Genomic DNA, 15538 nt, shown 5'->3' on the forward strand with positions numbered 1-15538 from the left:
CCGGGCAGGAAAATGAGTGACAATATAAGAACAGTGATTGATATGATCGAGTATTTAGACATGAAACCAAGTAAGAAGGTAGCCTTTGTTTTTGTGGACGCGGAAAAGGCGTTTGACAAAGTATCATGGAAATTTCTAAAAATATTACTAGACCAGATGGACATGGGAGACCAAATCACAAGAGGGTTAAAAGCAATTTATGAACAACAAGAAGCAAATATAATAATAAATAACGACACAACTGATTATTTTAAAATACAGAAGGGCACCAGGCAAGGGTGCCCACTTTCACCTTTGCTATTCATTTTGGTTTTGGAAATATTAAATCAAGAAATCAGATTGGATCAAGAAATAAATGGAATATCCCTAGGAGAGAAAATATATAAAATAAGGGCATTTGCGGATGATTTAGTTTTAATGGTGGAAAATCCAAAGGAAAGCATAGCAAAGGCTCTAGAAAAAATGGAAAACTTTGGATGGGTATCAGGTTTTGCTTTGAATAAAGAAAAAACGAAACTAATGGTAAAAAATATGGGAGATCAAGAGAAAAAGGAACTGGTAGAAAAATTTGGATTACAAATTGTAAAAAAAGTGAAATATTTAGGCATACAAATAACAATGAAAAATATAAATTTGTTTGAAGACAATTATAAAAAAATTTGGGAAGAAACAAAAAGAGAAATGGAAACTTGGACAAGACTGAAATTAACACTCTGGGGTAGAATTTCGGCTATTAAAATGAATATCTTACCAAAACTTCTGTTCCTTTTTCAAATGATTCCCATAATAGGTAAAGATGATTGTTTTAAGAAATGGAAAATGGACTTAACAAAATTTATATGGCAAGGCAAAAAGCCACGGATTAAATATAAATTATTAACTGACATAAAAGAGCGGGGAGGTTTTGGACTCCCAGACCTGAGACTATATTACGATGCAGCATGCTTTACTTGGATCAAGGATTGGATCAAATTGGATAACAGCGACATTCTGGATTTGGAGGGATGGAACAACAGATATGGTTGGCATGCCTATCTAATTTATAACAAAGTGGCAGTCCATAAAGAATTTCTAAGCCATGTAATTAGAAATGCATTATACAAGGTCTGGGTGAGACATAGAAGGTTGTTAGAACCAAAAACTCCATGGTGGGTCTCACCGCTAGAAGTAATATCAGTTAAAAAGAAAAATACTACAGGAAGAATGGCAACTTACCAGCAGCTCCTAAAGGAAGAACAGGGCCAATTAAAACTAAGACCATATGACGAGGTGACCCAATACTGTACCACATGGCTTCAATATCACCAAATTGCACAAATATTTAACCAGGATAAAGTAATAGGATTTGAAAAAGAAGAATCAAAATTACAAAAAGTATTATTACAAAACTCAAAAAAATATATATCCAGAATCTATAATTTATTATTAGAATGGGAATTAAAGGATGAAGAAATAAAAGAAGTTATGATCAAATGGGCATGTGATATAGGATATGTAATTCGGCTGGATCAATGGGAGAAATTATGGAAATATGACATCAAATTCACGGCATGTTATACAATAAGAGAAAATTTTATGAAAATGGTGTACCAATGGTACTTAACTCCAGTAAAATTGGCAAAAATTTACAAATTAAAATCGAATACCTGTTGGAGATGTAAAAAAGAAATAGGAACAATGTTCCACATGTGGTGGGAATGCCGACCCATTAAACAATTCTGGAATGAAATCTATGAAGAACTCAAAAGGATGTTTAAAATATCTTTTAGTAAAAAACCGGAGGCATTCCTTTTAGGTTTAATTACAAATGATATCCCCGAAAATCAAAGGAAAATATTCCTTTATGCAACAACAGCTGCCAGGATGCTTATAGCTAAAAACTGGAAAAGCAGAAAAATTCCATCAGTGAAAGATTGGCAAATTAAATTTTGTGAATACATAAATCTGGCAAGACTTACAGCTTACATAAGGGGACAATCGGACCAGAAACTATTAAAAGAATGGGGTTGTGCTAAAGAGTATATGAAAAAACATTGTTCTGGAGTCAGTATATTGGTATGTAATGAGTGATGCTTTACAGGGTTAAAGAACAAGAAAAATGACGTAAAAAAGCATAAAGATGGAAGTAATCTAATTAGACACAACAATACAGTAAGAGTAAATATCTTTGGAGGTCTTAGAACAAAGGAAGGAAGTCAATTTATGTTTATGTATGTTATGTTATGGTTTTGCTTTGTAGATGTGTGTTTTTTCGTTTTTGTGTATTCAATGTTTGTAATTTTTGTTACGATTTTGCACTGAAAATAAAAGCTAAAAAAAAAAAAAAAAAAAAAAAAAAGAAAATGTGTTCAGAACTCTGTACTAATGTGATGATGTAAAACCCATTTACATGGCACATGTCGATGACATACCATGGTGAATGTATGTTTTGTATTCTAAGGCCTGCCGTACGCCCAGCAGAGATGAATCGGGAGTTGAAATGTTGATGAGCTATTTTGTTCAGCTCGGCTTTGTAGAGAATAGATTTTTTTCGCCAAGCAGACACCTGGGGATTTTATTTACCTGGTAAGTTCCATTTAGAATGTTGTTAGTGTTGGTTCTAATGCATTGGGAGCACAGCTTTGCATAGTGGGTTTGAAATTTGACCTGGCGGATTGCAGCCCTGTGTTTCTGGAGGCAAAATGCAAAGCCTCCCATTTGGCCAAATAAGCTCTTAGCGATTCAGTCAGGCGTTGCAAGGAAGGGGTGTGCTGCTTTTAAGAGAGCAAGAAGAAATGTGCTTTCTAGTTGACAAAGCTCAGCAATTAATGTGTGTTACGTGCCCTGGATTATGAGCATTGTTGACTCTTAGTCAAAGTAAAGAAGAGCCCATCAATGAGCTGGTGCAAATGTAATGCTTGTCAGATGCTTAACTGTAGCTAAGAGGGTTGGGAGTGGGTCTTAAAACTGTCTATTCTTTGTCCTAATCCCCTCACCACCACCACCACCACACCACCCTTCTTAATTACATACATATTAGGTTTTGTTTCTGTTTTTGCTGAAGGTATGACTCTTTCACTGGTGTTCCCGTCTGCCAGAAGAACCTGTTGCTGGAAAAAGCTAGTATTCTGTTCAACATCGGAGCCCTCTACACCCAGATTGGCACAAGGTGCCATCAGCAGACGCAGGCTGGGCTTCAAAAGGCCATTGAAGCCTTTCAGAAAGCAGCAGGTAGGGAAGAGTTGTATGGTTGTTCTCCAAACACCTTAGAATAGTTGCTTGATCCAGTTGCTTCTCTTTTGCATGCATAGAGCCGTACAAGTTTCACATGAGCCTGTGTGTACACACTGTACCTTTCAGGGACATCCAAAGCGTGTTCTTTCCCATAGAGATTTCTAGGCACTGTAGTTCATCCTCCCAGAGCAGTCCTTAACCAATGACAGTGCCCAGAATTCTTTGAGGGAAAGAGTGTGCTTCAAATGTACCTTACAAGATATAGTGTGTACACAGGCTTCATTTAATTTCAACGTATTTGCCCTCTAAAGAAACCCAGGATTAAACAGGTTTTTAGCATGAGGGGGCACACGCTTAAAACCGTAATAATGAAAAGATTCACTTTTCGAGTTTAGTCCCATTAAATATGAAACTGCCCAAGTAACTCATTTAGTTGAGACTAAGGGTTGTATCCGATTTAAGCTACATACACAGCATATATTGATAACCAATGCCCCCCCAAACCCTAGGAATCATAGCTCTTTGAGGGGTAAACGACAATTCCCAGTATTTTGTCTGTGTGTGTGTGTGTCTGCGCGCTTTAAACGTGTGGTGTACATACAGCTTAAGTTTTATTCAGGAGTAGACCCATTGAATTGAAGTGACAATGTTAGTTAGTTATACTCTGCCATTTTCGTGCGTTTCCTTTCTAACTTTGGATGCAACACAAAGTGAATATTATGGTTAACAATTAATGAGCTGTAGTTTCAAGGCCTTAGACTGTGGTCCATTATTAACAGCTTTTTAAGTCTCATAAGTCTTTCTCCTCTCCTTCCCTAAGGTAGGCATTGCACTGGCTGGTATATAATTTATTGCAGCTTATACTCCAAAGGAAGGGCTGTCTGTGGCAGCATCTTCAGGTAGGGCTAGGAAAGTCTCCTGGCTAAAACCATAGGGAGCTACTGCCAGTCACTGTAGTACTTAGCTGGAGAGACCAAGGGTCTGATTTGGTGTAAGACAGCTTCCTGTGTCTCCAATGATCCACACTTTAAATTATCCCCACCCTAAGTGCAATGGCTTCCTGTATTGTGCCCACCAATCTCTGATGGGTGAGTCGTTTCAGGGGTCCCAGCACATACCTTGGTTTGTATTTCCTTGCAGTGGTGGTCACAGGAGACTGAGGGCATTTTCTGTGCCCTAAGGATTACTTTTGCTGGTTTTAATTTGGTTTAGTCAAAGGGAAAAATAGAATATGGAGAAATACAAGGAGTATTCCCTGGATGCCCAGATCCAGGTTTGGGACAAGTACTCTTTGGTGAGAGAGTCCCAGCAGAGATTTTAAAATCACAGCAAAAGAAGTGTAGAAATATAGCCTGTTAGACCTTTAAAATATTCCCTTCTAAGTTGCTTCCAAAGTTACCCACTTCTCTTAGCATAGAAAGAGACCATACATTTGGTAAGTTAAAAATGGTTTACTTACAAATTATTCAAAGGTCAGATTCATGTGCTTTTATATACAGCAGCAAGAAAAGACAGGCAGTTTATCTTGCAAAATGATGAGACTTTCTATATTACTTGCATAGAAATACAAAGATGGCTTGCTAAAGCCACACAGTCTAAGCTTCAAGCATCCAGCTTAGACGTCTGTACTGTTTGGGTTCACATGGTGGAAGAAAAAAGATCCAAAGGGGTTGGTAGCCCTTCCTCCCAAGGCGAGGGGCTGTGACCTAGCTAAGCCTGGCAGGACAATTTTCCAAAATTGTACCATGTGTGCACAAGAGGGAAATAATCAGAAGACTTGGGAGAAAGCCAAGAATTTCAGAAGTCCAAAAAAGTTGTGGGGGTTTTTTGGGGAGGGAGTGACCAACACTTCTTAGTACAGCCCAACAAGGACTAAGTGTTATCTGTGGTCATGGAATGCTGGCTGTTTGGAATGGAATGAATTGGAATGGCTTAATTTCTGAACAGCAGCTGCAAGCTACACACTGCAACATTTTGTTGCAGGTCCCACTTGTGTTTGTCTAATTTGCATAATTTGTACTCGGCACAGAATCTGTTTTTCTCCGCTGGAGCAGGATTCTGCCTCCCCCACCTTTGAACACAATCAAAACTACACACAGGCCCAGCTGAGATTATTCTGAGATGGGCACCCAGCCTAAATCTGTCTGCTTCAAAGATGTGCTTCAGTTTGCCTTTACAGCAAAATGCTTTTCAGTGTACCTGTGGGGCGTGACCACATAGCATTGTGCACAATGCGTTATCATTCATAACTGTACACATAGTTCTTTGTGGACAGAGGGAAGATTGTTGCTATGGCTTTGGTCTATAAACACAACCCTGTGCATACATATATGTACTTAAGAGACAAAAAAAAAAAAAGGTCACGGCTGAAGTACTTATGATGTAAGGATGAACTAAACCAAGACAAGCTGCTGTGGACTTTTGTCTGTGGATCTGCTAAGAAATTGAGGGTCTGGCAATTTTTTATCTAAAGCTGACATCTTTTTCTGTGAGAAGTTGAAAAGAACCTTTGCTCCCAGAATTTTTCAACCGCTTTTAAGGCAAAACGTATTAGAAATGGAGCTTTTCATAAAAGATTGCCCCACCCAAGGCTGACAATGGAAGCAGGAAATTTAAAACTAGCAAAAGCTCCGCCATAATGTCAGTAACCCCCTTGAGTGGGGGATGGGGGAATTCACAGAACCAAATAATGCAATGCTCCATTCTCTGTCATATTGGGCAATTAAAAACTTGCTTCTGAAACTTGACAAACTGGTTGGGTAAGGTGCATTTTTGAGATTAGATTTCAGCACCAGCATGCAAGTATTACTTTAGTGCTTATGCTACAGTAAATGTTTGTTTTAATTTTCCAAAAGGATAGTTTGTCATCTAACTTCATTTTGGCTTGCTTGCTGCTATGGCAGAGCTCTGGCTCGGCTCCAGACTCTGCTCGAGGGAGTGCCCTGGCTCAGTTATTAAGGGATTTCTCTTCCTCCTCAGACCCTCAAATGTCTCTGCTCTTTTTCGTCCCTCTCCTAACTGCCATGCCATTTCAGTGTTGCTGTCAATTGTTTTTATCCCACATTTCCTCCAAGGAACTCAGGTAGCACTTGCAGTGTTCCTCTTCACTACCACTCTTTTATCCTTACAACAAACCTGTGAGGTAGGCCAGAGTGAGAGTGGCCCAAAATCACACAGCAAGCTGCGTGGCAGAATAAGATTGGAACCTGGGTCTCCTTGGTAGTAGTCCTGCACTCTTGGGGCTGTGTGCATACCATACCTTTAAAGCACATTCAAAGCATCTTTTCCCTTTAAATAATTCTGGGCTCTCACAGTTACAGAAACCTGTACCAAACTACAGTGCCCATAATTATTTGAGGGAAAGAAGGTGTTTTAAACATATAGTGTGCACACAGTTTAACTCTGTGTTGGGGAATCTCCAGCCCATGAGCCTAATTAGGTCCACCAGGCCTCCGCATTTGGCCTTTGAGGCAGTTTTGGCCAAGACTCACCCACCTGCCCAACTGATGTCATATATGATGCTAGGGGCGGAGCAAGTAAAGAGTGAGTTGGGCCAAAAGGAGGTGTGCATAGAACAATGTGTGGTGCTCTAAGAACATAAGAATTGCCTGCTGGATCAAGCCAATGGCCCTTCTAATCCAATATCCTGTTCTCACATTGGCCCCAATGGGAAGCTTGCACAAGCCCAAGAGCCGCGTCCTCTCCTGTGGCTTCCGGCAACTGGGATTCCAAAGCATTGCTGCCTCCGTCTCTAGAGTTGGAGCATAGCCATCATGGCTAGTAGCCATTGAATTTGGCTAAGCATCTTTAAACTGCCCTGAGACCCCCAGGTATAGGGCGGTATATAAATTCAATAAAATAACAACAACAACAACAACAACAACAATTCAAAGTTGGTGGCTGTTATGTATTCATTGGTGGTCTGTATTTGCCTGAGCTTGAGTCTGGGCTAAGGATTCTGAGCTCCTGTCTTCTGATTCGATACATGATATCCAACCACAGAACATTTCAGGATTTGGACCTCTGCCATTGGCCCTTAAACTCTTAGTCATGATTCGCAGATTGGAAGTTTAGACAGCCAATCAACATTGGGAGTGGCCCAGGGCTTCAGAAATGTATACAAGCAGTTGCTTTGCCCTTGTTGTCCTATTCTGTTAGTTCAATAAAGGGTCTTGCTTTTGTCACTGTGTCTTGCCTTGTGGGAACCTACCTACACTTCAGTGGCCATCACCAGCTCCTCTGGGAGCAAGTTCCTTAATTGAACTGTGCTCTGCGTGAATAAGTCCTTTCTTTTATCTGTCCTGACAGCTTCATGGGATGTCCACAAGTTCTAGTGTCATGAGAGAGGGAGAAAACTTTTTCTCTATCCACTTTCTTCACTCCGTGCATAATTTTATAAACTCCTATCATGTCGCCTCTTATCTCGCCTTTTCTCTAAACTAAAAAGCCCCAAATGCTGTAACCTTTCCTCATAAGGGAGTCTCTCCACCCTTTTGATCATTTTGTTGCCCTTTCCTGAACCTTTGAGTAATCAGTAGATTGCCAGGGCTTCCAAGAGCCACTCAGGGCTCCAGGTCAGTGCCAGTGAGCCACAGGACACCCACGTGCTGCTCTGGGCCTTGTGCCCATGCAGTTTAATTTCAAAACTGCAGGGGCAAAAGTAGCTCCACCCACTTGTCAGATACCTGTGTTGGAGATAAAAGTCTGGCCTGCTTCAGATAATGCATACTGAATGCTTGGATATCTAATGCAGGTGTGGGAAACTTTTGGCCCTCCAGATGTTGCTGAACTACACCTCCCATCACCCCTGGCCATTGGCCATGCTTGCCGGGGCCTCTGGGAGTTGAAGTTCAGCAACAGCTGGAGGGCCAAAGGTTCCCCACACCGGAATACTTTAGTATTCACACAGAGCCGAAGTAGCTGTTGTTACAGCTTTCATTTAAACTTGGTATTTTGTTAGCCAGTAATCAAGATATCTTATAAACATCATATCACTACTAATATTTTTTTGTTCCCTCCCCTCCCCATTTCAGGAGTTTTAAATTACCTAAAAGAGACTTTTACTCACACTCCAAGTTACGACATGAGCCCTGCCATGCTGAGTGTGCTGGTCAAGATGATGTTGGCTCAGGCTCAGGAATGTGACTTTGAGCAGATTTGCCTTCCTGGAATACAAAATGAATTTTTCACACTTGTGAAAATGGCCCAGGAAGTGGCCAAGGTAGGTGACAAGGTGAAGGTCCTGTTCATATAGGCATGTTTTTATTATTTGATTATGGCATGTCTGAACTAGCCATCGTAGAATCGTAACTGTAGAACTTTCATATAATCTTATGTCAATTTGAATGGAATACTTTTTTTAAAAAAAATGGAAACACAGAAACGCACATAGAACCTTACACAGAGTCATAACATTGGTCCATCTAACTCAGTATTGTCCACACTGGCTGGCAGCAGCTCTCCAGGGTTGCAGATAGGGCTGGGAATGTCCCCTATCTGGATCTCCCTGGAACCAAACCGGAGCCTCCTGCACGCAAAGCAGACAGCCACTCTCCTGGAAAGTTGCTCTCAGAGCAACTTACATAAGGGTAAAGGTAAAGGGACCCCTGACCATTAGGTCCAGTCGTGACCGACTCTGGGGTTGCAGCGCTCATCTCGCTTTATTGGCCGAGGGAGCCAGCGTACAGCTTCCGGGTCATATGGCCAGAGCAGTGCACGGAAACACCGTTTACCTTCCCGCCAGTGTGGTAACTACTTATCTACTTGCACTTTGACATGCTTTTGAACTGCTAGCTTGGCAGGAGCAGGGACTGAGCAATGGGAGCTCACCCCGTCGCGGGGATTCGAACCACCGACCTTCTGATCGGCAAGTCCTACCCACGGCGCCATCCACGTCCGCAACTTACATACAGTCAATTAAAAACAAGGCAGTTCTTCTCCACAGGCTTGCAATGTAAAAAAGATGTGAAGCAGAAGGAAGAGGAAATGGGGAGGGAAGAGGAAAAGGCAAGCTCAGGAACAATTTTTAAAAGTTTTATAGTATTTCTTATAATGAAATGGAATTGGAATGGGGACAGTTCAAGGACAGGAGGAGTCTGATGGGGTCCATCAGCACTGGTGGAATGGGTCCTGCCTTCCATCTCTCCCACTGCTGGAATTGACTTGCAAACAATTGTTCTACTGCCAGCCAAACTTTTAAAAGGGCATTCACATTCCAGCTGGGAATCTCACCCTGCCTACCTTGGGATTCTCAGAAAAAGAAGGCTCCTGCTCAGAATTCGAAACAGGCAGAGGAAGGTTGCCAGGGAGTGTATGAATTGCGCCTGAGAGAAATTGGCTTTGATGACCAAACTGCATAACCTGGTGAGCAAATAAAGTACCTCAGTTTGCAGCAGCCAACGAAGGTCATGGAGCACATGACTTAAAGCTGCCTCTGCAGACTTTGGCTTGCAAATGCTAAGTTCCAGTGGCATGGTTGCAAACAGGACCTAAATCCAGATTTTAATCTAGCTCTTCAGAAACAAGTGCACGTTGATTAAATTAGCCATCTGCCAACAGTTCTTCTCATTAAGGCAACTGAAAGATTTGCCTAACAATTATGCTACCCCCATTATAGCAGGTAGATTATTGCAACACATTCAAAGCACTTTCTTTCCCACAAAGAATTCTGGGCACTGTAGTTTGTGAAGGGTTGCTGGGAGAATTGTAACTCTGTGAGAGGCAAACTACAGTGCCCAGAATTGTCTGAAGGGATGGAAGGTGCTTATGTGCTTTAAAGGTATACAGTATATTCCACAGTATAAAGGACTCAGACAGTGCCCTTTCATGGTCAATAAAATCCAGATCACACTAAGAATGTGAAATTTTACATTCATTAGAAAACAAATAAGTTTCTACTGTTTCCTTTTTTTAAAAAAGGGTTAAACTCCCTGGCTGGTAATGAGAGAATGTGGACAGTGTGGGTTCAAGGTTCAGTAACAGAGCACATGCTTTGCATGGAGAAGTATCTGGCTCTGTCCTCTAGTTCAGTGCCTTATTTTCTCATGGAGAACATTCTGAGGGCCACATGTCAGTGGTGGTTGGGGCCAGAGGCCAAAGTGGGTGGAACAAGGGGTGTGACTTTTCCCTTTGTATGATTGTCTACATTACAGGCTTTGCAAAAGTAAAGGTTTCTACACACAGAGAGACACACACGACCATCCTTCATCTAAGGCAAACAAAAGGCATTGTTGTAGTTGCAGGATGCATTCCAGCCAAGAAAAGCACTTGTGGAAGGTGCAGAGCAGGGCTGGTGAAGGGGGCATGGCCAAAGGAGAACCCCAGAGGCTGGATAAAGTGCCCCAGAGGGCCACATTTCAACTCCACTCAGGCCTGCGGTTCTCCCCTCCCCACCCTCACAAGTTAAAAGATCAGGCAATGGGCAAGACCTCTGCCAGAGACCCTGAAGAGGTGTTATTAGTCATGGCAGATGGACCTGGTATGAAGCAGCTTCCTGTGCAAAACCTGGTGTTTTAAGGAGGCAGGACAAGAGGCAAATTTTTGACTCAGAGAAAGAATAAAGGTAAAAGGTAAAGGGACCCCTGACCATTAGATCCAGCCGTGACTGACTCTGGGGTTGCGGCGCTCATCTCACTTTATTGGCCGAGGGAGCCGGCGTACAGCTTCCGGGTCATGTGGCCAGCATGACTAAGCTGCTTCTGGCGAACCAGAGCAGCACACGGAAATGCCGTTTACCTTCCCACCAGAGTGGTCCCTATTTATCTACTTGCACTTTGACGTGCTTTCGAACTGCTAGGTTGGCAGGAGCAGGGACCGAGCAATGGGAGTGCACCCCGTCGTGGGGATTCGAACCACCGACCTTCTGATTGGCACGTCCTAGGCTCTGGTTTAACCCACAGCGCCACCCACGTCCCTCTAGAGAAAGAATAGTGGATTGTATAGTACCACAGTGGCTGTTACTCCCAAGCCATCCTGGATCTTAAGGCATTGCTGGGTGGGACCTCCCTGGTCCCAACAGGCAACGTCCAGAGATGCTCCTGCAGTAGCTGAAGGGATTTCTGCTTAGACAAAGAGGGTGGGGTGCACTAACCAATTCCCGTGGATTTCCTTTACATGCACACATCAGCTCTTGAGGGTCCTCCAAACCTCATCAGGAAGGAAAAGGCAAGAAAGCTTGAGTGGAACTCTGCTTGTGCTTCTCAGGGTCCACGGCAGATTTCATCCAGTGAGGAGGCCTTAGACTGTTGCTTTTCCTGTTTCATTTAAAGTCACTCTTCTTGCTTCAGCCATTCAGCTTCCACACTCACATGGGTGAGTGCATGTGGAGAAAACACCAATGGTTCACAGTTTTAGTTTTGAATCCTTCCTAATTTCAACCTTTCCAGCCTACAAATCCTCCTAGGTGTGCACACCCTATTGACCATCCGCAAATGGTTGGGATTAACCACAGATGACTGAGCTTTTAATGACAAGGAAAATGTCTCAGAGTTGGACTTTGTGCTTTTGTTTTCAGGTTGGAGAAACATACATGCTTGTTAACACAGCAATGAGTCAAGCACCAGTCAAGGAGAACATCCCTTATTCCTGGTCAAAACTGGCTCAAGTCAAATCGGACCATTTCAGAGCATTGGCACATTATTTTGTTGCAACAATTTTGAGTGACCACCAACGTAAGTCAGGTTTTGGAATCATTCGCTTCTTTGCTTTGTTTCAGCAAATGGCGCAAGCCAAGAAACATGGGAGGAACTGGTGTTAGACTTGTGTGTGTTAAACTACGGAACTTGCTCCCATAGGAGGCTGTGATGGCCACCAACTTGGATGGCATTAAAAGAGGATTAGACAAATTAATGGTGGAGGAGAAGGCTATTGATGGCTGCTAGCCATGATGTCTGTTCTTGGCCTCCACAGTTGGAGGTAGCAATGCTTCTGAATACCAGTTGTTGAAAACCACAGGAGAAGAGAGTGTTGCTCTTGTGCTCGAATCCTGCTTGCTGGTTTCCCACAGACAACTGTTCAGCCAGCATGCTAGGCCTCTTTCTCTTGCATTTTGTAGTAAGAATCCGTTTGCTATTATGATTGTGTTTTTAACTTCTGGAAGCTAACCTGAATGATGCGTATGCATTTGGATGAGAAATAATTTCATGTATTTATGTACGAATAAATGAATAAAATAAAATTAGTTACAGGTGCTTATACTTTGTTACAGCAGGCATTTGAATGCAATAATGTCCCTTTTTTTTCCATGGGTGAAATATCGGATATTTTGATAAGCAAAATAAAAGCTTCTTTTTAAGTCATCCAAACCGCATGCGTGTGTGTGTGTGTGTGTGTGTGTTAGGGATGGAGTCAGGTTGTTGTCTGAGGATCATATCACCCTTGTCCAGAAACCCCCCCCCCAAAAAAAAAAAACCCATGGACACAGCCTTTTAATAACTTTGGCATTCCCCATCTGGAAAATTGGTTTCCTTGTCTGTTTAAAAACTTAAGAGCATAACATCAGTCCAATGGTCCATCAAGTCCAGCATCTTATTCTCATGGTGGCCAACCAGATGCTTGCTTAATGCAGTCTTGGACAGCCTGATGAAAGAAATGGGAGGAATTACTTAGCCAGCACATGCAGAATTGAGAAGGAGACAACTATTATTATATCATGTATGCAAATTACATCACCAAAAAACCTGCCAGTTGCTAAGCTTGGCTGGTGATGATTCAGTGGTACCACCTACCAATTTATTTAGGGTGGGTAAAAAGATACCCTAATGGTCCAGCTTAAGAAGAGTATATTATTTGTGTATCTTAATATGCACCTTATGCCAGAGAAATTATCCTTTTGTGCTCTGCCATTTCTTCTCCTCTGTCTAATTTCAAAAATGGTGCTCTGTAAACTTTGTGTGTTTGATCCTCGCCATACCCCACCTGGTTTGTGGCCCCCGGACCTTTGGACAAGGGGAAATGTGGCCCTCTGGCTGGGAACATTCTCCATACTTGATCTAAAAATCTGCTACATATGGCAGTAAATCTTAAACTAAACAAAACAATAAAATTGCACTTTGGTAGAGCTCAAGTTCCCTTGCCCTCTATTTCCTTGTTATTCTGCAATTAGCTAATGTTTGCAAACAGGTTTGAAGACGGAAGGTGTGCTTTTTTTTAACATTCTGAGTAAAGTAGTCTTGGTGAGCATGCCATGACATTCAGGCATCTGTCAGCAAAACAAGCCTATGAAGAATCCAAAATAATGTAAAGAGTAGTCCACTTAAACAGGTTTTAGAGATTGTTGTTCATGTTTTCAGGCCACACCTTCACTTAGCAGACCTTGAGGCATCTCCACCAGACGGAAATGAAAGTAAACCTGTATTTATCCTCTCTTTCATGTGCATTTGTTTACACCATTCTAGTGCGCCAGAATGATGACGAAGACCAACAGGAAAAGGCTTTTTCCCAGCTGTATGACCACATGCCGGAAGGACTGACCCCCTTGGCTGTTTTGCGGGACCGAGTTCAGCGGAAACAACTTGGTGAGGGCAAGCTCCCTTATCTTGGCTCAGTCCAGACATTGCCTCAAACCAGGGCTTTCACTAACCCTGGTTTAGAACCAAAAATCATGGATTGAACAGCCAGACGTGCAGGCAGATTCTGATCTTTGCTCCAGCCACCTTCTCATGCCTCCCCAAACTGGGGCAATTTGATACAGCCACCCCACTCATTCTCAGTAAGACTTGTCCACATGGCTCAGCTGCCTTCGGTGGGGAGGTTGATGACTGAAGGTGTGGAGGGACAGAGGAGGAAGCTGATTATGCCACTCACAGCTAGCCAGATCCTCATGTCCACTTGTGAGTCACAAAAGGGATTGTTACCTGTGTCCCCCATTTCCCCAAGCACTGAGATGCCCCAGGGGCAGCGTTACACACCTAGGAGCACAAAGAAGAATTTGACTGGAAATTAATTGATTTCTAACCTTTTGAAGGAAAGGTGGGATGTAGATGCAAAAATTAAATAAATAAAAACTTGGACAGCGTTCATAACCATGTATCTGGAGGCTGAAGAAAGAGCAGTAGATGTTGGATGTTTTCAGGTGAGATAGTGATAGGATGCCATGTGTCCTGCCTTACCCTTGCTTGAAGATAGCAGGTAACCTATTTCTGGTAGGAAGTAATGATTTAAAAAGGGCTCCTCTGTTGCAAATGCTCCTGTGACAGGAGCATCTGAGATGGCTAAGCTCTCAAGCACTATATGCACATGGCTCCCATATCACCTCAAATGCGGGGTTTTGCTCTTCCGTACAGCTGGCAAGAGTGAATCCGGGCATGTGTGTGTGTGTGTGTGTGTGTACCTGCTTTGCTGTGGCCAGCAAGTCAGGCCTTTAAATTTCAGAAGATCCCATGTTCCTGCCCTCACTGAAACAATCCTTACGATTGCATGCCGGTCTCTGAAATGTCTTCTGCAAAGCTTGTTCAGTTTTGCTAAGGATTGTGAGAGTTTGGTGTTTGACCACAACAGCTAGGCTTCTGGTTGTGAAGGGGCCAATCTACATTGACATTTATGGAACATGAAGTGGCGGGGAGCGGGGAGAATATTTTAGGAGCTAACCCTTGTGTTATGGTCCTGTATATTTGCTTTTCCCAGCAAAAGCTCACCTGCGGAGAGCCATTGTTCATCATGAAGAAGCCTTGAGGGTTTGTGGCTTGTGCAAAAAGCTCCGGAATATTGAGGTGCTCCAGGAAATCCTGTCAGTTGCCCACAAGCGGTCCCTTCTCAAATATTCACAGCAGGAGCAGGAAGATGACTTTTCGAGTTTGCTGCAGGCTCCAGATATCCTCCGTAAGTCCTTTATAGTCTGGGGTGCCCCAGACTCGAATCCCTTCCATATACTGTTTCTATTTTATCTGAAAGCCGCCTTGAATCCCTGTCAGGGAAAAAGGCAGGATTTAAATAAGCATCAGCAGCATCTTCAAGTGGGAGCTTTACTCTTGAACTGCTGGCTGAGAAAGGCCTCGTCCAAATCTTGTATCGGCCCAGGACCCACTAGGTAGGGGGAGGGAGAAGTTCTTGGCATACTAATTTTGTTAGTTTACTTATTATACCGCTCTTCAAATAAATGGCACCAGGGTGGTTTAGAAAAAACTTTATCACAATCTCACTTCAAAAAAACTGATCAAAAGAAAGCCAAGCTTGTTTTGAAAACAACCAGGAGCCAAAAAGAATACTAAAAGAAAAGGATAATTCCCAACAATATATAGGAAAACCCATTGTTTTCAGCTTCATTATAAATGGCTTTGTTGTTGGGTGACCTCTAATACTGTAAATAATAAATAAATGCCTCAACATT

At 42.5% G+C, this 15538-nt stretch overlaps 1 protein-coding gene across 1 annotated transcript in view; it reads left to right on the top strand.

Moving 5' to 3' along the window:
- The window catches only part of RHPN2 (rhophilin Rho GTPase binding protein 2), a 42517-nt gene that overhangs the window by 22281 nt on the left and 4698 nt on the right, over nt 1-15538 (top strand). The window contains exons 6-11 of the mRNA XM_083753102.1: nt 2441-2565; nt 3044-3210; nt 8247-8434; nt 11726-11882; nt 13608-13727; nt 14836-15030. Coding sequence (XP_083609228.1) covers nt 2441-2565; nt 3044-3210; nt 8247-8434; nt 11726-11882; nt 13608-13727; nt 14836-15030 — 952 coding nt within the window. The remainder of the gene's footprint in view (nt 1-2440; nt 2566-3043; nt 3211-8246; nt 8435-11725; nt 11883-13607; nt 13728-14835; nt 15031-15538) is intronic.

The sequence above is a fragment of the Podarcis gaigeae genome (assembly GCF_964106915.1).
Source record: "Podarcis gaigeae genome assembly, chromosome: 8".
Classification (NCBI taxonomy): domain Eukaryota; kingdom Metazoa; phylum Chordata; class Lepidosauria; order Squamata; family Lacertidae; genus Podarcis; species Podarcis gaigeae.